At 47.8% G+C, this 26,436-nt stretch overlaps 1 protein-coding gene across 6 annotated transcripts in view; it reads left to right on the forward strand.

The window, feature by feature from the left end:
• Nucleotides 1-26,436, forward strand: part of ralgapa1 (Ral GTPase activating protein catalytic subunit alpha 1) — a 203,763-nt gene that overhangs the window by 9,656 nt on the left and 167,671 nt on the right. For 5 of the 6 annotated variants that reach the window (XM_037541859.1, XM_037541862.1, XM_037541863.1 and 2 more), the window contains exons 2-16: nt 2,444-2,554; nt 4,413-4,462; nt 5,312-5,369; nt 5,903-5,946; nt 6,384-6,564; nt 8,330-8,445; nt 11,882-12,020; nt 13,641-13,849; nt 14,894-15,142; nt 18,413-18,580; nt 19,214-19,309; nt 19,552-19,700; nt 21,450-21,573; nt 21,876-22,113; nt 22,824-22,988. In XM_037541859.1, coding sequence (XP_037397756.1) covers nt 2,444-2,554; nt 4,413-4,462; nt 5,312-5,369; nt 5,903-5,946; nt 6,384-6,564; nt 8,330-8,445; nt 11,882-12,020; nt 13,641-13,849; nt 14,894-15,142; nt 18,413-18,580; nt 19,214-19,309; nt 19,552-19,700; nt 21,450-21,573; nt 21,876-22,113; nt 22,824-22,988 — 2,097 coding nt within the window. The remainder of the gene's footprint in view (nt 1-2,443; nt 2,555-4,412; nt 4,463-5,311; nt 5,370-5,902; nt 5,947-6,383; nt 6,565-8,329; nt 8,446-11,881; nt 12,021-13,640; nt 13,850-14,893; nt 15,143-18,412; nt 18,581-19,213; nt 19,310-19,551; nt 19,701-21,449; nt 21,574-21,875; nt 22,114-22,823; nt 22,989-26,436) is intronic. The other variant, XM_037541860.1, reaches the window with a different exon arrangement.

Below are 26,436 nucleotides of genomic sequence, written 5' to 3' on the forward strand. Positions count from 1 at the left end.
TCACCTCATTGATCTCTCTCAGCCTCTCCGAACGTTCTGGACAGCAGAATCGCTGACGCCGATCTCCGCGGTCATATTTTATTGTCCGGCACTGAGCCCATCAGCTCCTCGTCACGATGAGTCTGCTTTTAGATCACATCATCACTTCTGATGCTGCAGAGCATCTGCTCGGCTGCGCTCGCCTCTCATATCCTGCTGCACTAACTCTCCGGCGCCTGGTGTTCCGAAATTTCCGACTCTGCTTTCCATCCTGAGAGCAGCGCCTCGTGTCCGAGGGGTTTTAAAGGCGCTGTCTGCTGTAACGGCTAGAGATCGACTGATGAGGCCTGCGCCCTCTCGGTTTTAGGCCTCTCGCCTGATGGGAGCCGGAGGCCTGCGCCCTCTCGGTTTTAGGCCTCTCGACTGATGGGAGCCGGAGGCCTGCGCCCTCCTGGTTTTAGGCTTCTCGACTGATGGGGGCCGGAGGCCTGCGCCCTCTCGGTTTTAGGCCTCTCGCCTGATGGGAGCCGGAGGCCTGCGCCCTCTCGGTTTTAGGCCTCTCGCCTGATGGGAGCCGGAGGCCTGCGCCCTCTCGGTTTTAGGCCTCTCGCCTGATGGGAGCCGGAGGCCTGCGCCCTCCTGGTTTTAGGCCTCTCGCCTGATGGGAGCCGGAGGCCTGCGCCCTCTCGGTTTTAGGCCTCTCGCCTGATGGGAGCCGGAGGCCTGCGCCCTCTCGGTTTTAGGCCTCTCGCCTGATGGGAGCCGGAGGCCTGCGCCCTCCTGGTTTTAGGCCTCTCGCCTGATGGGAGCCGGAGGCCTGCGCCCTCCTGGTTTTAGGCCTCTCGCCTGATGGGAGCCGGAGGCCTGCGCCCTCCTGGTTTTAGGCCTCTCGCCTGATGGGAGCCGGAGGCCTGCGCCCTCCTGGTTTTAGGCCTCTCGCCTGATGGGAGCCGGAGGCCTGCGCCCTCTCGGTTTTAGGCCTCTCGCCTGATGGGAGCCGGAGGCCTGCGCCCTCCTGGTTTTAGGCCTCTCGACTGATGGGAGCCGGAGGCCTGCGCCCTCTCGGTTTTAGGCCTCTCGCCTGATGGGAGCCGGAGGCCTGCGCCCTCCTGGTTTTAGGCCTCTCGACTGATGGGAGCCGGAGGCCTGCGCCCTCTCGGTTTTAGGCCTCTCGCCTGATGGGAGCCGGAGGCCTGCGCCCTCTCGGTTTTAGGCCTCTCGCCTGATGGGAGCCGGAGGCCTGCGCCCTCTCGGTTTTAGGCCTCTCGCCTGATGGGAGCCGGAGGCCTGCGCCCTCCTGGTTTTAGGCCTCTCGCCTGATGGGAGCCGGAGGCCTGCGCCCTCCTGGTTTTAGGCCTCTCGCCTGATGGGAGCCGGAGGCCTGCGCCCTCTCGGTTTTAGGCCTCTCGCCTGATGGGAGCCGGAGGCCTGCGCCCTCCTGGTTTTAGGCCTCTCGACTGATGGGGGCCGGAGGCCTGCGCCCTCCTGGTTTTAGGCCTCTCGACTGATGGGGGCCGGAGGCCTGCGCCCTCCTGGTTTTAGGCCTCTCGACTGATGGGAGCCGGAGGCCTGCGCCCTCCTGGTTTTAGGCCTCTCGACTGATGGGGGCCGGAGGCCTGCGCCCTCCTGGTTTTAGGCCTCTCGACTGATGGGGGCCGGAGGCCTGCGCCCTCCTGGTTTTAGGCCTCTCGCCTGATGGGGGCCGGAGGCCTGCGCCCTCTCGGTTTTAGGCCTCTCGCCTGATGGGAGCCGGAGGCCTGCGCCCTCCTGGTTTTAGGCCTCTCGACTGATGGGGGCCGGAGGCCTGCGCCCTCCTGGTTTTAGGCCTCTCGACTGATGGGGGCCGGAGGCCTGCGCCCTCCTGGTTTTAGGCCTCTCGACTGATGGGGGCCGGAGGCCTGCGCCCTCCTGGTTTTAGGCCTCTCGACTGATGGGGGCCGGAGGCCTGCGCCCTCCTGGTTTTAGGCCTCTCGCCTGATGGGAGCCGGAGGCCTGCGCCCTCCTGGTTATAGGCCTCTCGACTGATGGGGGCCGGAGGCCTGCGCCCTCCTGGTTTTAGGCCTCTCGACTGATGGGAGCCGGAGGCCTGCGCCCTCCTGGTTTTAGGCCTCTCGCCTGATGGGAGCCGGAGGCCTGCGCCCTCCTGGTTTTAGGCCTCTCGACTGATGGGGGCCGGAGGCCTGCGCCCTCCTGGTTTTAGGCCTCTCGTCTGATGGGAGCCGGAGGCCTGCGCCCTCCTGGTTTTAGGCCTCTCGACTGATGGGGGCCGGAGGCCTGCGCCCTCCTGGTTTTAGGCCTCTCGCCTGATGGGAGCCGGAGGCCTGCGCCCTCTGTACTGTGAATAGGATCTTGTCAGCTAACGCACAAATGCCACCCCATTAACATTACCAAACACTTTTCGATGAATGAAAACTGCTTCATCTTCTAATTGTAATATAATATTTTTCTTTTTTTTCCCTGATAGAAAACGCTGAGCCTGCTGAGCTCAAGCACTTCTTCGACCAGAACTACTCCCACATCTACTACGTCTTTTTTGAGAACTTTGTTAGCATCGAGGTCAACCTGAAACAGAAAGGTAAGTCAGAGCGACTGTGTGGATCATATGAACATTATAGAGCTTTTTAAATGAAACAGTAGAAGCCGTATCGCCCCCTACGCTTCCTGTAGTGTATTACAGTCTGTCAGAGCGACCGTGTGGATCATATGAACATTATAGAGCTTTTTAAATGAAACAGTAGAAGCCGTATCGCCCCCTACGCTTCCTGTAGTGTATTACAGTCTGTCAGAGCGACTGTGTGGATCATATGAACATTATAGAGCTTTTTAAATGAAACAGTAGAAGCCGTATCGCCCCCTACGCTTCCTGTAGTGTATTACAGTCTGTCAGAGCGACAGTGTGGATCATATGAACATTATAGAGCTTTTTAAATGAAACAGTAGAAGCCGTATCGCCCCCTACGCTTCCTGTAGTGTATTACAGTCTGTCAGAGCGACTGTGTGGATCATATGAACATTATAGAGCTTTTTAAATGAAACAGTAGAAGCCGTATCGCCCCCTACGCTTCCTGTAGTGTATTACAGTCTGTCAGAGCGACTGTGTGGATCATATGAACATTATAGAGCTTTTTAAATGAAACAGTAGAAGCCGTATCGCCCCCTACGCTTCCTGTAGTGTATTACAGTCTGTCAGAGGGACTGTGTGGATCATATGAACATTATAGAGCTTTTTAAATGAAACAGTAGAAGCCGTATCGCCCCCTACGCTTCCTGTAGTGTATTACAGTCTGTCAGAGCGACTGTGTGGATCATATGAACATTATAGAGCTTTTTAAATGAAGCAGTAGAAGCCGTATCGCCCCCTACGCTTCCTGTAGTGTATTACAGTCTGTCAGAGCGACTGTGTGGATCATATGAACATTATAGAGCTTTTAAATGAAACAGTAGGAGCCGTATCGCCCCCTACGCTTCCTGTAGTGTATTACAGTCTGTCAGAGCGACTGTGTGGATCATATGAACATTATAGAGCTTTTTAAATGAAACAGTAGAAGCCGTATCGCCCCCTACGCTTCCTGTAGTGTATTACAGTCTGTCAGAGCGACTGTGTGGATCATATGAACATTATAGAGCTTTTTAAATGAAACAGTAGAAGCCGTATCGCCCCCTACGCTTCCTGTAGTGTATTACAGTCTGTCAGAGCGACTGTGTGGATCATATGAACATTATAGAGCTTTTTAAATGAAACAGTAGAAGCCGTATCGCCCCCTACGCTTCCTGTAGTGTATTACAGTCTGTCAGAGCGACTGTGTGGATCATATGAACATTATAGAGCTTTTTAAATGAAACAGTAGAAGCCGTATCGCCCCCTACGCTTCCTGTAGTGTATTACAGTCTGTCAGAGCGACTGTGTGGATCATATGAACATTATAGAGCTTTTTAAATGAAACAGTAGAAGCCGTATCGCCCCCTACGCTTCCTGTAGTGTATTACAGTCTGTCAGAGCGACTGTGTGGATCATATGAACATTATAGAGCTTTTTAAATGAAGCAGTAGAAGCCGTATCGCCCCCTACGCTTCCTGTAGTGTATTACAGTCTGTCAGAGCGACTGTGTGGATCATATGAACATTATAGAGCTTTTTAAATGAAACAGTAGAAGCCGTATCGCCCCCTACGCTTCCTGTAGTGTATTACAGTCTGTCAGAGCGACTGTGTGGATCATATGAACATTATAGAGCTTTTTAAATGAAACAGTAGAAGCCGTATCGCCCCCTACGCTTCCTATGCTAGTATTACACTAGAAATGCGTTGTTTTCTGCTGTAATGTTCCTGTACGATTGTGTTTGTATGTAAAGTCGTTGTGTTACTGTTCGCTGTTTAGTTGTGTTATTTTTCTGTGTTGAGCCCTGAAGTGATGTTTTTCTTTTCTCCCTGTTAGGTCACAAATCACAAAGGGAAGAGCTTGACTCCATTCTTTTCATTTTTGAGGTGAGGATGTAGAACGAGTGGATTACATGGAGCTTGTTGGCAGAGTTTGTGGTTGAGAGTTGGATATTGTAAAACAGCACAGGAGATCATACATCTACACTCACTGTGTGTGTGTGGGTGGGTGTGTGTGTCATACACTCATTGGCTATATAGGATTTACATGATGTATGGCCTTTGACTCTGTATATGACATACATTATTTGCTTGCTCATTGACTGCATATGATACACACTCATTCACTACGTATGATGTATATGATATAAGCACTCCTTGATTTGTATATATGCTCTATACAGTCGTTAACTGTGTACCTGATATGTTCATTGACTACTCATTCACTGTGTATGATAAAGATGATATATGCACTCATTGACTGAATATAATCTATATTGCGTCTTTGACTTTACATGTGATATGCTGTATACACTCATTGACTGTACGTATGTTATATACAGTCATTTCATGTATATATCGAACATATTGTATATACTCTAATTGGTTGGAACATGCAGTCGCTGTTGCTCTCACTGGCCGTCAGTGATGAAAACTGCGGCTTCGCTCTGTCGGTTCTGTGTTTACGCAATAAAATATGATCTAATTATTAGATAATTAGTAACACGTTCTTATGTAAGTAAGCTTTGTTTTGTCCACCCTTTGAGTGCTATGATGACGTGTTGCAGAGCCCTAATTAAAAACCATAGAGTTACAGTTCTGTAAATGTACGGTATAATATACCTGTAATATACACCGTGTGAGATCTCGTTGCTTGGAAGGTGAAGATCTCCCTCGTTTGGAATGTGACTGTTATAAAAGCGAGAGGAATTATAATATTGTTTTCTTTATATACAGAAAATATTGCAGCTGCTGCCGGAGAGGATACACGGACGATGGCAGTTCCACAGTATCGGTGAGTCTCACCTCCTGTCGGTCTTAATTATCATCTTAAAATGTTCACGGAGTCGAGCGGAACATCCGGAACAGCCTTTAGGGAGTAGTCTGGGTATTTCAGCCACTGTGTTAGTTATTGTTAAAGATGTACTATCTAGAACAGTGAATGTGAGACGTGGTTCCAGACGTTTGAACTGGGCTGTGTGTGTTGGTTCCGCTTGACGCAGTGAAGTGAGGGAAGGTGTGATTGTTTTGGAACGGGACTGAAGTGGCTGGATGTGCTGGTGTTGGTGTCCCTCAGTGAGTGTAGGTGTACTGAGGTGGTCAGTGAGGTGGTCCCTCCTTGTCCTCTGTACTGAAGCCGTTGTCAGAGGGATACACGGACCACCGAGAGAAACGCAGAGAGAGCCAAGGATCTGGCACGAAGCCAGGCCAGATCTGACCGAGACCTCTGACACGACCCACGCTGAGTGCTGTGGGGGTTCTATTGGGGATCTAATGGGGTTCTGTTGGGGTTTGATGCTCATTGTCTTCCTGAATGTGTTCCTTCAGGACTCGTACTGAAGAAGCTGCTGCACACGGGGAACTCCCTAAAGGTACCGAGCACCCGCTTCTCCCACTCCATTCACAGTATTCAGGAACCTGATATAGTCTGTATCTAGAACCCAGTTTACCCCTTTACAGCGTTTATCCGCTTCTGGACAAATTCCATGTAATTATTGATTTTCTGAGTGTAAATAAGGGACAGATGCTCTGCAGAGACACATTACTGCAGATTTTAATACATGATTATTGGTTATTTACTGAATTTTAAATATTAGGGGGAAAATAATGCAAACATTTGATTAAAACAACATCATGGAAACTATTTTTATTATTTATAATATAAAAAGATGACTCTTTAGTAAAGAAAATCGTGCGTGTGTGCATGTGCGGTGCGTGTGCGGTGTGCGTGTGTGTGTGTGTGCGTGCGTGCGTGTGTGTGTTTGCGTGTGTGTGGTGTGTGTGTGTGTGTGTGTGTGTGTGTGTGTAGATCCGCAGGGAGGGCGTGCGTCTCTTCCTGCTGTGGCTCCAGGCCCTGCAGTGTAACGCTCTGAGAGAGCAGCTGTGGATTTTTGCCGCTTTAATCCCAGGATTCCCTGCTCCGCCTCAGTCTGACCTCGGCCCGCGGACCCTGGACAGCATCATCACCCCCACTCTCAACCTGCAGGAGGGTCAGTGCACTCATCCGCATCCTTACTGACAACAACCACTCTCTGCTTTTTTTAGTTTAGTCAGTGGGAACACCTGGAAAAATCCACACCGGGCGATTTAACGACCCTGATTCAACTGGTCACTGATGAACTGACCGGACTGACCTCTGGTTCATTAAACTAGATACATCACCCGATCTCAGGCACACATGGTGCACCCTCTGAACGCTCAATGAAGGCGGGTCAGTTTAAGCAGTAGAACCCGAGAGGGAGGGCGTTATCGTGGAATACCATCCCGGCTGTGATCTGGAGGCCGTAGATCATCCCAGCCGTGATGTTATTGGTGATAACTCCCTCCTCGAGTGTCTCTACTGCTTTAATACAGCAGTTAAATAAATACAGTAAGAAATGAATAAACTGGCCGTGAACGCGGCTTTAATATGTTTTAATGTTCAGCTCCTTCCTCCTAATTAGAGCTCCTTAACGAGCAGCTCGTTACTACGTCAGAGTAACGAGCTCCGCCTACTCGCTGCTCAGCCGGCAGTTCGTTCTCCAGCTCCTTACACTAAATTCCCAAACCGTCGTGTCCACTGAGCAGCTTTTCAGTCGGCAGCTGTGACAGAAGAACAGCTGAACAACCTGGAATCAGCCAGAAATGAACCCAACACCATTCGCCAGACGGGTCTGATCTTCAGAGTCGGACCAAATCAGACTGAGCCGTAAAACTGAGCCAATATCAGGTTCAGCTCAGTTTGGTCAGTTTGTCCAGATCAGTATTAATGTTGTTTTGTTCCAGCCGGTCTGTAAAGCTTCTTACAGCCCGTTTAGTTTGGCGAATGGTGTTGGGTTCATTTCTGGCTGATTCCAGGTTGTTCAGCTGTTCTTCTGTCACAGCTGCCGACTGAAAAGCTGCTCAGTGGCGACGACAGTTTGGGAATTTAGTGTCGTCTCGTCTTCAAAGTCGGACCAAATCGGCTGTCGGTCAGATGTGGTCTTAACAGCGTCCGTTTTCTGTTTGTGGCAAAGTAAGAAGTGAAAACGTTCAAACTGTACGTTTGTTTACCCTGTACAGTATTCTGACTTGTGATTGGGCAGTCGTTTCAAGCTTGATGGACCAGGAAACTGGTCAGCACGACAAAGAAGAACGAATCAGCTGGTCAAACTTTAACATACGCACACATCTTTAAAGCCACTTCTCCTTCTGGGTCGCAGGGGGGATGCTGGACACCCTGGACAGGTCGCCAGTCCATTGCAGGGCTGAAGAGGTAGAAACAAACACGAGGAGAGAGAATCAATAACAACAGTAGTAATAATAATAGTAATAATAATAATAATAATAGTAATAATAATAATAATAATGGAAACCGTAGGAAGAGTAATAATACTTGTAAGAACAGTAATAGTTATTTTTCATTGTTTTGTTATTGTTACTGTTCCTTTTCTCACTTCTAATTTAATATCCTGATATCGTTTCGTTATCGTCTGAATGGTAGAAAATATTGTGATGGAGATTTGAGTTCGTATCGTCCGCCCCGGCGTGTCAGATCTGTCGGTCAGCTACGCCGGGAGGCATCGTCAGATGTGTGAACGCCTGACACGGTGTGCATCTTCATGAGTATGTGTAGATAAATAAACAGGTCCTTGGGATGTGAGATTTAGCCCCACGCCAGGCCTGGTTCAACCCCCCATCTCACTGCAGACCCTCCTCTGGTCAGTCTAATCTGGCTCCAGCACAGCTGTAGATGATCTGGATGACTGAGCCGGTTTTTTCTGTCTTTTTCTTCAGCTCAAGTGACTCCAGAGGAGATCAGTCCACTGGTGCTGCCTCAGTCGGGGGACAAAGCTCAGGAGGATCTCACAGGGTACTTCCTGGAGGCTCTGCTCAAATACATGGTAAACCAGGTACTCCTCCACTCCCACTAACACTGTTGCCGCTGCCGCTGCGCTGGACGCTCGTCTGGACCTGCTGAGACCCGCTAGGGCGAGCTGACACATGACTGACCTCAGACCTGTACATAACACAGAGAAGAGAGATGATTAACCAATACGAGGGTCCATATTTCAGTACCACGCTCACACCTGCCTCACTAACCTATCAGCCCTCAGTGGACACTGAATAACACGCTGGTTAATAACTGACTGATGGGTTTCTTCAGTTTAGGGAGTCCGTGTGATGCAGCATCAGTCAAACGTTTGGAAGCACTGATGATTAAATATATATTTTATCGCTGAAATGTAAACAAAGTCATAGAGATTATTTTTGTTTTTTTTGGTGGTGATGGGAACCAGGCGTCGCCATGACTACAGCACAGATATAGACACTTTATTTACCATCCAGAACCACCAGAGAACCTACACGAGTCTTCTGAGCTTATATGGAATGTTGATGATGGAAAATAGTGGAAAATCTGGAATAATGAGTTTTCTTTGGGGACTATTTTGCCTTTGCTTGTGTCCCTCCACTATTAATTTATTTAAAAAAATATTTTTTTGGTCAGTGTACTCATTAGACGTCTGGTTCCTATCACCACCACTGTGAACAGTTCTGACTTGGCAAGCTTCTCTAGAACGGAGCGTTTCACACAGAACCAGTCTGAACGTCTTTGTTCTCATCTTAACCAGGAGGAAATTTTTAAAAAATGATGGAATTCCCCTGTAGGGAAAATAGTGGAGTATTTACTACTACTGTTGTACAAGTTTTTGGTTGGAGAAACTTAGAAATATACCCCATATATAAGCTACATGCACTATATTTCCAAAAGTATTCGGTCGTCTGGCTTCACACGCATATGAACTTGAGTGACGTCCCATTCTTAATCCATAGGGTTTAATATGATGTCGGCCCACCCTTTGCAGCTATAACAGCTTCAGCTCTTCTGGGAAGGCTTTCCACAAGGGTTAGGAGTGTTTATGGGAATTTCTGACCGTTCTTCCAGAAGAGCATTTGTGAGGTCAGACACTGATGTTGGACGAGAAGGCCTGGCTCACAGTCTCCACTCTAATTCATCCCAAAGGTGTTCTATGGGGTTGAGGTCAGGACTCTGTGCAGGCCAGTCAAGTTCTTCCACACCAAACTGGCTCATCCACGTCTTTATGGACCTGCTTTGTGCACTGGTGGGCAGTCATGTTGGAGCAGGAAGGGGCCGTCCCCAAACTGTTCCCACAAAGTTGGGAGCGTGAAATTGTCCAAAATCTCTTGGTGCTGAAGCTTTAAGAGTTCCTTTCACTGGAACTAAGGGGCCAAGCCCAACTCCTGAAAAACAGCCCCACACCATGATCCCCCCTCCACCAAACTTTACACTCGGCACAATGCAGTCAGACAAGTACCGTCTCCTGGCAACCGCCAAACCCAGACTCGTCCATCGGATTTCCAGACGGAGAAGTGTGATTGGTCACTCCAGAGAACTCGTCTCCACTGCTCTAGAGTCCAGTGGCGGCGCTTTACTCCACTGCATTCCACGCTTTGCACTGCGCTTGGTGATGTAAGGCTTGGATGCAGCTGCTCGGCCATGGAAACCCATTCCATGAAGCTCTCTACGCTGTTCTTGAGCTGATCTGAAGGCCACATGAAGTTTGGAGGTCTGTAGTGATCGACTCTGCAGAAAGAAAGGGGTGAAAACTTTTGGAAATATAGTGTATATAAGGTGTTTTGTGACATCACAAAACCACTTGCGTGCTTCAGTGGTTCTCTGCATGGTGAAATGGCTCTTCCTTAAAGGGTTCTCTTAAAGGGTTCTGCTATTGTTACAATGTCAAGCTTCTATACAGTAGCAGAACCCTTTTCGGGGCTATATAGAACAAATTTTTTAAGGAGGTTCTATATACAGAACCAGAAATGGCACTGTATTACCATGCAAGGGACTATTCAAGCCTTAAATAGTTCTATATAGAACCTTATTGTTCTATAAAGAACCCTTGAGGGAACCCATCTTTTTTAAGTGTGTACATACGTCCACCCAATCACCCTATAGCAGTTTAGCTCCGCCCACTTGTACTGCAATTATCAGGAGTCTATCAGCTCAGACTGTTTTTGAATAAGGCACAGCCAATCACAACTGAATTTACATATCTGTCTTAAAGGCACAGTAAGAAAAACAGCCTGTTTTAATTCTAAGAGAGGTTGAAAATGACTTTCTGACTGTTTTTGGTACATAAAACTCCACAAACCTGTTAAAGTGTGAAAACTATGTAGATGCGTTGATGTGTCCAGACTGTTGACCAGTGCTGTAAGGCTGTGTTTGTCCTGACCTCTGCTGTGTAGTGGCTGTTTGCTCCCCGCCTGCCTCTCTCACTCCACACAAAAGCGCCTTGCACGGCCTGCCTCCACTGACTCAGTTAGAGCTGGAGAACATGCACTGCTGTGAATAAGTGTCTGACCACTCACTGCCCGAGAGCTCAGCTAAGATCAGATCCCCCTTCTGCCCTTAAAGGGCCCATTTTATAGAAAACCTCATTTACTTGCTTGTAATCTTTTTTTCAGCCATTAAACCACCTCATCGTCCACTTTATCAGCTCCACTGACCGTATAGCTGCACTCTGTAGTTCTACAGTTACAGACTGTAGTCCATCTGTTTCTCTGATACTCTTTTACCCTGTTCTTCAGTGGACAGGACCCCCATGGACCCTCACAGAGCAGGTACTGTTTGGGTGGTGGGTCATTCTCAGCACTGCAGTAACACTGATGTGGTGATGGTGTGTTAGTGTGTGTTGTGCTGGTCCGAGTGGATCAGACACAGCAGCGCTGCTGGAGGTTTTAAACACATCAGTGTCTCTGCTGGACTGAGAATAGTCCACCAACCAAAAATATCCAGCCAGCAGCGTCCTGTGGGCAGAGTCCTGTGGGCAGCGTCCTGTGACCACTGATGAAGGACTAGAGGAAGACCAACACAAACTGTGCAGCAGCAGATGAGCTGTCATCTCTGACTTTACATCTACAAGGTGGACTGACAAGGTAGGAGTGTCTAATAGAGTGGACAGTGAGTGGACACAGTGTTTAAAAACACCAGCAGCACTGCTGTGCCTGATCCACTCAGACCAGCACAACACACTAACACACCACCACCGTACACACCACAGTACCTGCTCTGTGAGGGTCCATGGGGGTCCTGACCACTGAAGAACAGGGTAACAGAGTATCAGAGAAACAGATGGACTACAGTCTGTAACTGTAGAACTACAGAGTGCAGCTATACGGTCAGTGGAGCTGATAAAGTGGACAGTAAGGTGATTTTAATGCTGGTGATAGCAGTGAATTATGGTTGTGATGTCACAGCCATGAACATGTTTGCTGTTATAAGGTGGGCTTGTGCTGAGCGGGTGCTGCTCTGTGTTCCTGCAGGCTAAAAGTCTGGAGTGGAGGTGTAAGGAGAACCACGAGAAGGGCTTTGCTTTCCTCTTCGCCAACTTTAAGAAGTATTACCTTCCACACATCTTCCCCAACTTCTCCAAGGAGACCAGCCTGTACAGCCCCATTCTGGGTAAGACGAACTCGGCGTGCGGTGGAGTTTAACCGTTATCACAATGAATAAGTCACTAATAATAATAATAATGTTGCTAATAATAAGATTGATAAGATTACTTTGTTCTACATCATGAAGAAAAATATGAAGGAAAAAAAATTGGTAGGTGTGTGTGAGTCTGTGTGTCTGTCAGTGTGTGTGTGTGAGTCTGTGTGTCTGTCAGTGTGTGTGTGTGAGTCTGTCAGTGTGTGTGTCTGTGTGTGTGTGTGTGTGTGTGTGTGTGTGAGTCTGTGTGTGTCAGTTTGTGTGTGTGAGTCTGTGTGTCTGTCAGTGTGTGTGTGTGAGTCTGTGTGTCTGTCTGTGTGTGTGTGTGTGTGTGTGTGTGTGTGTCTGTCAGTGTGTGTGTGTCTGTCAGTGTGTGTGTGTGTGTCTGTCAGTGTGTGTGTGTGTGTGTGTGTGTGTGTGAGTCTGTGTGTCTGTCAGTGTGTGTGTGTGTGTGTCTGTCAGTGTGTGTGTGTGTGTCTGTCAGTGTGTGTGTGTGTGTGTGTGTGTGTGTGTGTGTGTGTGTGTGATTTTATATATTTCTGTAAATTCACATCCAGTATTTCGGGTTATATGTAAATAAATCTTTAGTGGAAAAACAGTGATATAGAAAATAAAAGATGAAAGAAAACATTAAAATAAAAAAATGGGTTAAAAATGAAAACAATAATATAATACAACCTCTATTCCAGTGAAGTTGGGACGTTGTGTAAAACATTTGATGCCTGCAACACGTTCCAGAGAAGTTGGGACAGGGGCAACAAAAGACTGGGAAAGTTGAGGAAAAACACCTGTTTGGAACGTTCCACAGGTGAACAGGTCTCCCATTGAAAATGTGTGGCGCATTATGAAGCTCAAAATACGACAGTGGAGCCCCCGGAATGCTGAACAGCTGAAGCTGGACATCAAGCAGGAATGGGAAAGAATTCCACCCACAAAGCTTCAACAATCAGTGTCCTCAGTTCCCAAACGCTTATTGAGTGTTAAAGGAAAGGTGATGTAACACAGTGGGAAACACGCCCCTGTCCCAACTTCTCTGGAACGTGTTGCAGGCATCACATTCAAAATGAGCGAATATTTGCAAAAAACAATAAAGTTTATCAGTTTGAACATTAAATATCTCGTCTTTGTAGTGGATTCAACTGAATATCGGTTGAAAAGGATTTGCAAATCTCTCTCTCTCTCTCTCTCTCGCTCGCTCTCGCTCTCTTTCTCTCTCGCTCTCTTTCGCTCTCGCTCTCTTTCGCTCTCGCTCTCTTTCGCTCTCGCTCTCTCTCTCTCGCTCTCTCTCGCTCGCTCTCGCTCTCTCTCGCGCTCTCTCTCTCTCGCGCTCTCTCTCTCTCTCTCTCTCTCTCGCGCGCGCTCTCTCTCTCTCGCTCTCGCTCTCTTCCCCCTCTCTCTCTCTCTCTCGCGCTCTCTCTCTCTCTCTCTCTCTCTCTCTCTCTCTCTCTCTCTCTCTCTCTCGCGCGCGCTCTCTCTCTCTCGCTCTCGCTCTCTTCCCCCTCTCTCTCTCTCTCTCGCGCTCTCGCTCTCTCTCTCTCTCTCTTCCCCCTCGCTCTCTCTCTCTCTCGCTCTCTCTCTCGCTCTCTCTCTCAGAGGTTCCCCCTGTGAGACCAAAGCCGTATTACGTGGTGGTGAAGCGAGACCCGGAGACCAATGAAGCTTTGTACTGCACTAAAGAGAACTTCCTGAATGCCAGAGTGATCTTCATCCGCTGGCTCGTGTCCTTCTGGCTGGAGCCCAGAGCCAACACGGGCACTCACATCCCGGGAGTGGACGGAGAGAACGTGCCAAAGAACATCCAGGTAATGAATGACCGCTGCACAGTTAAGCTCCCTCGGCTCAGGAGCTGGAGTTAATAAGAGGCGGAAGTTAAGGAGCTTTTATTCTGTAATAATGACGCAGCATCTCAATCAGCCCCTTTCAGCCGTAAGAGTCCTGATCAGCCACGTTGTTCTGAGCTGTACTGAATCAGCTGGAACCGTTCATGATGTTCAGTTGTGTGGACGTTACTGTAGTGGGTGCTGGTATCAGACGTAGGCAGTCAGGACTTTTTAATGTTCTGAGTAATAATTAATCTTCTTCCTCTGTATAAAGAGCGAATTTTGGCTTCGTAATGATTTGAATAATGTAGAATACTTTGTTATGAAGGATCTTTGAGTAGGTTTTTTTTTTTAATTGAAATCAGGAAAGTTCAAATCCATCAAAATTATACTTAAAGAGGAATTCCACTGATTTATTCAAAATTACAATTGTATAAAAAAGGAAATTCAGAGTGGTTTCATTATAGAGAACCTTAGAGGCTCAAAAGTCTTTACAGTGGTGGTGATGGGAACCAGGCGTCGCCATGACTACAACACAGATATAGACACTTTATTTACCCTCCAGAACCTCCAGAGAACCTACACGAGTCTTCTGAGCTTATATGGAATGTTGATGATGGAAAACAGTGGAAAATCTGGAATAATGAGTTTTCTTTGGGGACTATTTTGCCGCACAGCGCCCTGCATGTCTCCCTCCACCATGAATGGAGTTGAAGTTCTCTAAACTCTCATAAAACAGCGTCTCAGTCATCAGGCAGTGAATTCAGAACCAGCTCATGTAGGAACTTTCTGTAGGAGCTTTTAGAGGGACGTCTGGTTCCCATCACCACCACTGTGAACGGTTCTGACTCGGTCAGTTTATCTAGAATGCAGCGTTCCACACCAAACCGCTCGGAATGACTTTGTTTTTTTATCTTAACCACTTAATTATGTAGATTTTTAAAATATTGGTGGAATTCCCCTTTAAGCACTCAAAGAAACTGAGTAAGTGTAGCTGCAGTGAATGTGTGCGTGTTGTTGTTTCAGAGAGCTGCAGCAGGTCTGGCTGCACGGGTGGAGGATGCCGGACCTCGGCCAGACGCTCTGGATGGTGGTGGGAGCGGGGGGGAGCCCGAACAGTCCCACTCCAATACCAGCACGCTGACGGAGCGCGAGCCGAGCTCCTCCAGCCTCTGCAGCGTGGACGAGGAGCACCTGACTGACATTGAGGTGGTCCGCCGCGTCCTCTGCTCCTCACGCACCAACGTGAACTTCATCACAGAGATATTCCGACAGGTACAGCGACGCTTCTGTCCACACAGCCTCTTCATGTCTCTGCACTGCTTTTTTTAGCAAAAGTACATCACATCATTCAGTACCCGTGTGTGTGAACGGAGCAGTTCTGCCGTCACTCCGCTCCAGCTCCACTCCGGGGTTTCGGTTTCTTGTTCAAAGCGTTCTGTAGTCACTCCGCTCCAGCTCCACTCCGGGGTTTCGGTTTCTTGTTCAAAGCGTTCTGTAGTCACTCCGCTCCAGCTCCACTCCGGGGTTTCGGTTTCTTGTTCAAAGCGTTCTGTAGTCACTCCGCTCCAGCTCCACTCCGGGGTTTCGGTTTCTTGTTCAAAGCGTTCTGTAGTCACTCCGCTCCAGCTCCACTCCGGGGTTTCGGTTTCTTGTTCAAAGCGTTCTGTAATCACTCCTCCAGCTCCACTCCGGGGTTTCGGTTTCTTGTTCAAAGCGTTCTGTAGTCACTCCGCTCCAGCTCCACTCCGGGGTTTCGGTTTCTTGTTCAAAGCGTTCTGTAATCACTCCTCCAGCTCCACTCTGGGGTTTCGGTTTCTTGTTCAAAGCGTTCTGTAGTCACTCCGCTCCAGCTCCACTCCGGGGTTTCGGTTTCTTGTTCAAAGCGTTCTGTAGTCACTCCGCTCCAGCTCCACTCCGGGGTTTCGGTTTCTTGTTCAAAGCGTTCTGTAGTCACTCCGCTCCAGCTCCACTCCGGGGTTTCGGTTTCTTGTTCAAAGCGTTCTGTAGTCACTCCGCTCCAGCTCCACTCCGGGGTTTCGGTTTCTTGTTCAAAGCGTTCTGTAATCACTCCTCCAGCTCCACTCCGGGGTTTCGGTTTCTTGTTCAAAGCGTTCTGTAGTCACTCCGCTCCAGCTCCACTCCGGGGTTTCGGTTTCTTGTTCAAAGCGTTCTGTAGTCACTCCGCTCCAGCTCCACTCCGGGGTTTCGGTTTCTTGTTCAAAGCGTTCTGTAATCACTCCTCCAGCTCCACTCTGGGGTTTCGGTTTCTTGTTCAAAGCGTTCTGTAGTCACTCCGCTCCAGCTCCACTCCGGGGTTTCGGTTTCTTGTTCAAAGCGTTCTGTAGTCACTCCGCTCCAGCTCCACTCCGGGGTTTCGGTTTCTTGTTCAAAGCGTTCTGTAGTCACTCCGCTCCAGCTCCACTCCGGGGTTTCGGTTTCTTGTTCAAAGCGTTCTGCCGTCACTCCGCTCCAGCTCCACTCCGGGGTTTCGGTTTCTTGTTCAAAGCGTTCTGCCGTCACTCCGCTCCAGCTCCACTCCGGGGTTTCGGTTTCTTGTTCAAAGCGTTCTGTAATCACTCCTCCAGCTCCACTCCGGGGTTTCGGTTTCTTGTTCAAAGCGTTCTGTAGTCACTCCGCTCCAGCTCCACTCCGGGGTTTCGGTTTCTTGTTCAAAGCGTTCTGTAATCACTCCTCCAGCTCCACTCTGGGGTTTCGGTTTCTTGTTCAAAGCGTTCTGTAGTCACTCCGCTCCAGCTCCACTCCGGGGTTTCGGTTTCTTGTTCAAAGCGTTCTGTAGTCACTCCGCTCCAGCTCCACTCCGGGGTTTCGGTTTCTTGTTCAAAGCGTTCTGTAGTCACTCCGCTCCAGCTCCACTCCGGGGTTTCGGTTTCTTGTTCAAAGCGTTCTGTAGTCACTCCGCTCCAGCTCCACTCCGGGGTTTCGGTTTCTTGTTCAAAGCGTTCTGTAGTCACTCCGCTCCAGCTCCACTCCGGGGTTTCGGTTTCTTGTTCAAAGCGTTCTGTAGTCACTCCGCTCCAGCTCCACTCCGGGGTTTCGGTTTCTTGTTCAAAGCGTTCTGTAATCACTCCTCCAGCTCCACTCCGGGGTTTCGGTTTCTTGTTCAAAGCGTTCTGTAGTCACTCCGCTCCAGCTCCACTCCGGGGTTTCGGTTTCTTGTTCAAAGCGTTCTGTAATCACTCCTCCAGCTCCACTCTGGGGTTTCGGTTTCTTGTTCAAAGCGTTCTGTAGTCACTCCGCTCCAGCTCCACTCCGGGGTTTCGGTTTCTTGTTCAAAGCGTTCTGTAGTCACTCCGCTCCAGCTCCACTCCGGGGTTTCGGTTTCTTGTTCAAAGCGTTCTGTAGTCACTCCGCTCCAGCTCCACTCCGGGGTTTCGGTTTCTTGTTCAAAGCGTTCTGTAATCACTCCTCCAGCTCCACTCCGGGGTTTCGGTTTCTTGTTCAAAGCGTTCTGTAGTCACTCCGCTCCAGCTCCACTCCGGGGTTTCGGTTTCTTGTTCAAAGCGTTCTGTAATCACTCCTCCAGCTCCACTCTGGGGTTTCGGTTTCTTGTTCAAAGCGTTCTGTAGTCACTCCGCTCCAGCTCCACTCCGGGGTTTCGGTTTCTTGTTCAAAGCGTTCTGTAGTCACTCCGCTCCAGCTCCACTCCGGGGTTTCGGTTTCTTGTTCAAAGCGTTCTGTAGTCACTCCGCTCCAGCTCCACTCCGGGGTTTCGGTTTCTTGTTCAAAGCGTTCTGTAGTCACTCCGCTCCAGCTCCACTCCGGGGTTTCGGTTTCTTGTTCAAAGCGTTCTGTAGTCACTCCGCTCCAGCTCCACTCCGGGGTTTCGGTTTCTTGTTCAAAGCGTTCTGTAATCACTCCTCCAGCTCCACTCTGGGGTTTCGGTTTCTTGTTCAAAGCGTTCTGTAGTCACTCCGCTCCAGCTCCACTCCGGGGTTTCGGTTTCTTGTTCAAAGCGTTCTGTAGTCACTCCGCTCCAGCTCCACTCCGGGGTTTCGGTTTCTTGTTCAAAGCGTTCTGTAATCACTCCTCCAGCTCCGCTCCAGGTTACGGTTTCTGGTACGGATCAGGCACAAAATCCCTCGACTGTTTTTACCGATGAAAGGATTTCAGGTTTTATTTTACGTCCGAAGCATAAAATAAACGTCTGATTGTTTACCTCTGGATGAGCCGCGTGACGCAGCCTGACGCTCTGTTCTTTTGCTCATGTGGGTCAGTTTAGGAGCCGATCTGTTCAGATGACCACATTTAAAAGATGATCTGAGCAGCCAAACTAAAATAATCAGATTTGGTGAGAAAATCAGATTTGGGCCTCTCTTACCTGCTGTGTGAATATAGACTTACACTGTCTTGCATAGCTTACGGATGGCTGTGGCATCACTGAGGATCAAACTCAACCTCTGGCGATTGGGCAGAGTTTTGTTCAGACCAGAAATTAGTGCACTTCATTCATTATTCTCCCTGATTAAAATCAGTTCTAGTATTCAGGTTAATCCGTGTGTTCCGTGTTCTCCTCCTCTGCAGGCGTTCCTGTTGCCGATGTGCGAGGCGGCGGCGATGCGGAAGGTGGTGCGCGTGTATCAGGAGTGGATCTCTCAGGAGGAGAAGCCGTCGTTTATGACGGAGCCTGAGGACGAGGAGCGATTTCTGGGGCAAGGGGGCGCCGTGGAGCAGGGCTCGGACACGCAGGAGGTCAGCGCTTACTTAGTTTTCAGCTGTGGTCAGTTGGCAAAGATGTGTGCTTCTTTAGCTTTAGCGCTGGAGCTACGAGGATAACCTAACGGGCTAATGTCAGAGTTTGGGCCTTAATTAGCATTAAAACGTTTTTCAAGGGTTCTTCAGCCAAGAAAATTGTTCTATGTAGAACCATGAACACTCAGAACCTTCTGCATGATTTAAAGGGTTCTTTGCACCATGAAAGAGGCTCTTCAGATGGATGGACAATGTGTGGGATATGATTCTCAATAGAACCTGTTTGAGTAGGGTGTGTCCTATTCTAACAATGGAAGAACCATTTTTGGTGCTATATGGAACCCTCTGCATGATTTAAAGGGTTCTTTGCGCCATGAAAGAGTTCTTCAGATTGATGGAGAACGTGTTTGATATGACTCTGTGCAGAACCTTTTTAAAAAGGGTCCTTTCGTGGTGTAAAGAACCCCCTAATCATAAGTTTCTTTGCGATAGAACCCTTGAAGAACCATCTTTTTTGAGAGTGTAGCTCCATGACCTCGTTTAGCTGTAGTTGTTGTTTAAAACGAACTCTGCAGTTCTTTGTGCGATGTAGTGTTGATAGTTATGTTTGCATGTATTTTTGTGGTTCTGAAGGGTTCTGGACACTGTAGGAACCCCAGCTGGAATAAAGGTTCGGACAGTGAGCTGCTGGAGTACAGCGTCAATGCTGGAGTCCAGTCCACTCTGCAGGTACTGACTGACCTCACACGAGCTTCAGCTTGACGTCTCCACGTTCTCGTCCACCGGCGCTGCTCGTTAGAACCGAACTGTTCCGTTTGCTCTCCGTTTCTATTAACTTGCACTGTTAAATAGAAACTGTATGTTTTTACAAATCAGAATCACCTCATTCCTTTATTCCTTAGATCTTTTCCCCCTCATAGTCTCTTCCTCTCTTTCTTCTCCTCCTTTTTTCTGTCCTCGTGTTTCTGCAGGTCTTCATCACAAACTCCTCGAACGTGTTCCTGCTGGAACCGGCCAATGAGTTGAAAACGCTGCTGGAGGAGCACGTTGACATGTGCAAGCGCGTCCTAAACATCTACCGCAGCCTCGTCATGCACCAGACCATGGACCAGAAGACCTGGTACGCCAGCGCTTAACCCTCTATGGCATGATGTTGCTTTAGGGCAACAAACCAGTCTCCTCACTTTATAACGACAGTATTCATATTTAAAGACAAGTTTAAAGGGTTAACTGTAAAGAAAAGAGTTGAAGTCAATAACAGCATCTTCTTCTCTCAGTGGACACGTTCAAACCTCTCTAACGTTCAGTCTCTAACGTTTTTTTGAGAACTTGCAGAAATATGTTTGTTGCCTAGAGGCAACTCTGAGTGACCGTGGCTAATATCACAAGCCAGGCCTCACCACTTCAGGGAACGTGGATCCGTACCATTTCTTCCTGTTGTTGCACAACGTCACCTCAGAGCAACACACTCCAAAACGAGCCCTGCGCACTTTATTACTATTATTATTTTTGTTTTCGCATTTAATAAACATTAATAAATTGTTATTATCCTAAACACACATGCTGTAGCCATAGATATTCATACATGCGTAGATGCCGCGTTGCCTGTTGCTCTCTGTCTGAGGCGAAACGTCTGCGTGTCCCTAGATTCCTGCGTCCATAATTTCCTCTTGTTGTAATCGTCAGACCGAGATGAAGGTACGGCTGCGTTCACGTTTCCAGGCTGAAGTGGCACAAATCGGATTTTCTGCCCTGATGTGACTCCGATCCGGTGTTTTCAGGGCTGCGCGGACACAAATCTCTGATCTTTTCAAATCCGTCTTCAGTCACTTTCATATGTGGTCCTAGATCGGATACGTATCCGATTCGTGGTCGTGTGACCTTAATGTGACGCTCAGGTCAGAGTTCAAGAGCTTATTCCACTGCGCGTGTCCATCATTCAGCGTTACCATGGCAACAGTGCCGAACAGACGTTAAAGCCTGTAAACAGTGGGAAAGCAGCTCATCTCACCTTTTCCTCCTTCGTCTGGTTCTAATAATGAAGCTGATCAGAGTCAGACAGACGGACAGTTACGCAGACAGACAACGGACAGACTGTTACACCGACAGACGGACAGTTATGCAGACAGACGACAGACGGACAGTTACGCAGACAGACGACGGACAGACTGTTACACCGACAGACGGACAGTTATGCAGACAGACGACAGACGGACAGTTACGCAGACAGACGACGGACAGACTGTTACACCGACAGACGGACAGTTATGCAGACAGACGACGGACGGACAGTTACGCAGACAGACGACGGACAGACAGTTACACAGACAGACGACGGACGGACAGTTACGCAGACAGACGGACAGTTACGCAGACAGATGACAGACGGACTGATAGGTCAATAGATATGGATGGATGGATACAGACAGACAGAGAGACGGACGGCCAGACAGATTTTTCAGCCAGTACCACATAAAGGACAGTAATAATAAAAGTACATAAAAACATGTGGCTTTAATGATTCACTGCATTAAGGCGTTATTACAGTATCAACTTTGACCGTCCTCATTTTGATATCAGACGTTTTAGGCTGTGAAAAAGTTTTCTCAGACAGACTTTAGTGTGTGTGTGTGTGTGTGTGTGTGTGCGCGCGTGTGCGTGTGCGTGTGTGTGCGTGTGTGTGCGTGTGCGTGCGTGTGCGTGTGTGTGCGTGTGTGTGCGTGTGTGTGCGTGTGTGTGTGCGTGTGTGTGTGCGTGCGTGTGCGTGCGTGTGCGTGCGTGTGTGTGCGTGTGTGTGTGTGTGCGCGTGTGCGTGCGTGTGCGTGTGTGTGTGTGCGTGTGTGCGTGTGTGTGTGTGTGTCTCTCTCAGGGAGCAGATCCTGCTGGTGCTGCTGAGGGTGACGGAGTGTGTGATGAAGCGGCCTCCCTCCGTCGTGCCTCATGGGAAGAAAAGTAACACCCTCTCAGGCCGCCTCGCAGGAGCCATCTTTCAGGTCCTTCAGTGTTAAAAATATTCACTGAATAATTTCATGTAATTAAACCCAAAGCACCAGCCCTCACGGCTGGTCAGTCAGTCGGTCAACTTTGACGATCTTGTTGACTCAGTGCTGTTATTTTTTCAGTTGGTTAAATTTCTACATAATTTGAGTGAGACGGCACTGAGAAGAGTGCGTTATGGGCACAAAGACCACGTCAGTCATGTTGTTATTCGCTTCTCGATGATCTTCTTACTGCTGTTGTTATGATTAAATGACGGTCAGTACGCTGTGTCGGTCCTGTTCTGTCTGTGCTGTAGACTCTGATCGTGGCCTGGATTAAAGGGAACCTGAACGTGTATGTCTCGCGGGAGCTGTGGGACGACCTGCTGGCCGTTCTGTCCTCTCTCACCTGGTGGGAGGAGCTGATCACAGAGTGGTCCCTCACCATGGAAACGCTCACCAAAGTGCTGGCCCGAAACCTGTACAGCCTGGACCTCGGCGAGCTGCCTCTGGACAAACTCAGCGAGCAGAAGCTGAAGAAGCACAAAGGCAAAGGTGACCCAGACACGCCTACAGACAGCACCGGCGCTGGCCGTGTTTCCTCTGGCCTGAGACCCGAGTGACTGGATCCTCAGTTGCTGAGAAATCTGTCACGGCTTTTTTATTTGTGCACCATCAGTCTGTTATTTATAGCCCACACTGCTTGTTTTTTCATGTTTTAGTCTGTTTAAAATGTGTAATAAGCTCTTTGTGGTCAGCTTTATGACCCCTTGCATCACTGGCTCTTTGGTTCTAGATCAGCAGGTCTACGGGGATGGAACATTGAGGATGACCCTCTTTTATAATGAGTTGATACAGAACAAGGGATTGATAACGTTTAAGAACATATCCAATAATAAAAATACATTTAATTTAAAAAACGACTCAAATCAGGTAAACATAAAAAATTTAACATGAATAATAAAAATATATAAAAATACAGTAGAAAATATAAAGTAGGAATAAAAACGTAGATAAAATGTAAAAGTTAATAAGATCTAATCAAAATAAAATGAAATGAGATCAAAAAGTGAACTAAATGAGTTAAAACGACTAAAATAGTAATAAAATGAAATAATAATAATAATAATGAGTAATAAATTAATGAAAATAAGACAATAATGGTCAAAATTCAGGTAAAACAGTGCCAGGCAGAGTGGAGGTGGTTAGAGAGTAAGAGTTTAAAATGACTGTGTGACCCAGTATCTCCTTGCCTCTCCCTGCAGGTGGCGCTCATGAGGGCCAGAAGATGGTGGTGGACCGTTCATTTTCCAAAGGCTGGAGTCGGGACCCCCCTGGCCAGGCAGCTGCCATGCGTCAGCGCAGCGCAACGACCGCTGGATCCCCGGGCATCGAGAAGGCTCGGAGCATCGTTCGCCAGAAAACTGTCGGTGCGTCACACGTTATTATAGTAATATCTCAAAAGCCGTATCGCCCCCTACGCTTCCTGTAGTGTATTACAGTCTGTCAGAGCGACTGTGTGGATCATATGAACATTATAGAGCTTTTTAAATGAAACAGTAGAAGCCGTATCGCCCCCTACGCTTCCTGTAGTGTATTACAGTCCGTCAGAGCGACTGTGTGGATCATATGAACATTATAGAGCTTTTTAAATGAAACAGTAGAAGCCGTATCGCCCCCTACGCTTCCTGTAGTGTATTACAGTCTGTCAGAGCGACTGTGTGGATCATATGAACATTATAGAGCTTTTTAAATGAAACAGTAGAAGCCGTATCGCCCCCTACGCTTCCTGTAGTGTATTACAGTCTGTCAGAGCGACTGTGTGGATCATATGAACATTATAGAGCTTTTTAAATGAAGCAGTAGAAGCCGTATCGCCCCCTACGCTTCCTGTAGTGTATTACAGTCTGTCAGAGCGACTGTGTGGATCATATGAACATTATAGAGCTTTTTAAATGAAGCAGTAGAAGCCGTATCGCCCCCTACGCTTCCTGTAGTGTATTACAGTCTGTCAGAGCGACTGTGTGGATCATATGAACATTATAGAGCTTTTTAAATGAAACAGTAGAAGCCGTATCGCCCCCTACGCTTCCTGTAGTGTATTACAGTCTGTCAGAGCGACTGTGTGGATCATATGAACATTATAGAGCTTTTTAAATGAAACAGTAGAAGCCGTATCGCCCCCTACGCTTCCTGTAGTGTATTACAGTCTGTCAGAGCGACTGTGTGGATCATATGAACATTATAGAGCTTTTTAAATGAAACAGTAGAAGCCGTATCGCCCCCTACGCTTCCTGTAGTGTATTACAGTCCGTCAGAGCGACTGTGTGGATCATATGAACATTATAGAGCTTTTTAAATGAAACAGTAGAAGCCGTATCGCCCCCTACGCTTCCTGTAGTGTATTACAGTCCGTCAGAGCGACTGTGTGGATCATATGAACATTATAGAGCTTTTTAAATGAAACAGTAGAAGCCGTATCGCCCCCTACGCTTCCTGTAGTGTATTACAGTCTGTCAGAGCGACTGTGTGGATCATATGAACATTATAGAGCTTTTTAAATGAAACAGTAGAAGCCGTATCGCCCCCTACGCTTCCTGTAGTGTATTACAGTCTGTCAGAGCGACTGTGTGGATCATATGAACATTATAGAGCTTTTTAAATGAAGCAGTAGAAGCCGTATCGCCCCCTACGCTTCCTGTAGTGTATTACAGTCCGTCAGAGCGACTGTGTGGATCATATGAACATTATAGAGCTTTTTAAATGAAACAGTAGAAGCCGTATCGCCCCCTACGCTTCCTGTAGTGTATTACAGTCTGTCAGAGCGACTGTGTGGATCATATGAACATTATAGAGCTTTTTAAATGAAACAGTAGAAGCCGTATCGCCCCCTACGCTTCCTGTAGTGTATTACAGTCTGTCAGAGCGACTGTGTGGATCATATGAACATTATAGAGCTTTTTAAATGAAGCAGTAGAAGCCGTATCGCCCCCTACGCTTCCTGTAGTGTATTACAGTCTGTCAGAGCGACTGTGTGGATCATATGAACATTATAGAGCTTTTTAAATGAAGCAGTAGAAGCCGTATCGCCCCCTACGCTTCCTGTAGTGTATTACAGTCTGTCAGAGCGACTCTGTGGATCATATGAACATTATAGAGCTTTTTAAATGAAACAGTAGAAGCCGTATCGCCCCCTACGCTTCCTGTAGTGTATTACAGTCTGTCAGAGCGACTGTGTGGATCATATGAACATTATAGAGCTTTTTAAATGAAACAGTAGAAGCCGTATCGCCCCCTACGCTTCCTGTAGTGTATTACAGTCTGTCAGAGCGACTGTGTGGATCATATGAACATTATAGAGCTTTTTAAATGAAACAGTAGAAGCCGTATCGCCCCCTACGCTTCCTGTAGTGTATTACAGTCCGTCAGAGCGACTGTGTGGATCATATGAACATTATAGAGCTTTTTAAATGAAACAGTAGAAGCCGTATCGCCCCCTACGCTTCCTGTAGTGTATTACAGTCCGTCAGAGCGACTGTGTGGATCATATGAACATTATAGAGCTTTTTAAATGAAACAGTAGAAGCCGTATCGCCCCCTACGCTTCCTGTAGTGTATTACAGTCTGTCAGAGCGACTGTGTGGATCATATGAACATTATAGAGCTTTTTAAATGAAACAGTAGAAGCCGTATCGCCCCCTACGCTTCCTGTAGTGTATTACAGTCTGTCAGAGCGACTGTGTGGATCATATGAACATTATAGAGCTTTTTAAATGAAGCAGTAGAAGCCGTATCGCCCCCTACGCTTCCTGTAGTGTATTACAGTCTGTCAGAGCGACTGTGTGGATCATATGAACATTATAGAGCTTTTTAAATGAAGCAGTAGAAGCCGTATCGCCCCCTACGCTTCCTGTAGTGTATTACAGTCTGTCAGAGCGACTCTGTGGATCATATGAACATTATAGAGCTTTTTAAATGAAACAGTAGAAGCCGTATCGCCCCCTACGCTTCCTGTAGTGTATTACAGTCTGTCAGAGCGACTGTGTGGATCATATGAACATTATAGAGCTTTTTAAATGAAACAGTAGAAGCCGTATCGCCCCCTACGCTTCCTGTAGTGTATTACAGTCTGTCAGAGCGACTGTGTGGGTCATATGAACATTATAGAGCTTTTTAAATGAAACAGTAGAAGCCGTATCGCCCCCTACGCTTCCTGTAGTGTATTACAGTCTGTCAGAGCGACTGTGTGGGTCATATGAACATTATAGAGCTTTTTAAATGAAACAGTAGAAGCCGTATCGCCCCCTACGCTTCCTGTAGTGTATTACAGTCTGTCAGAGCGACCGTGTGGATCATATGAACATTATAGAGCTTTTTAAATGAAACAGTAGAAGCCGTATCGCCCCCTACGCTTCCTGTAGTGTATTACAGTCTGTCAGAGCGACTGTGTGGATCATATGAACATTATAGAGCTTTTTAAATGAAACAGTAGAAGCCGTATCGCCCCCTACGCTTCCTGTAGTGTATTACAGTCTGTCAGAGCGACTGTGTGGATCATATGAACATTATAGAGCTTTTTAAATGAAACAGTAGAAGCCGTATCGCCCCCTACGCTTCCTGTAGTGTATTACAGTCTGTCAGAGCGACTGTGTGGATCATATGAACATTATAGAGCTTTTTAAATGAAACAGTAGAAGCTGTATCGCCCCCTACGCTTCCTGTAGTGTATTACAGTCTGTCAGAGCGACTGTGTGGATCATATGAACATTATAGAGCTTTTTAAATGAAACAGTAGAAGCCGTATCGCCCCCTACGCTTCCTGTAGTGTATTACAGTCTGTCAGAGCGACTGTGTGGATCATATGAACATTATAGAGCT

Source organism: Pygocentrus nattereri, chromosome 10 (genome assembly GCF_015220715.1).
Source record: "Pygocentrus nattereri isolate fPygNat1 chromosome 10, fPygNat1.pri, whole genome shotgun sequence".
Lineage (NCBI taxonomy): Eukaryota > Metazoa > Chordata > Actinopteri > Characiformes > Serrasalmidae > Pygocentrus > Pygocentrus nattereri.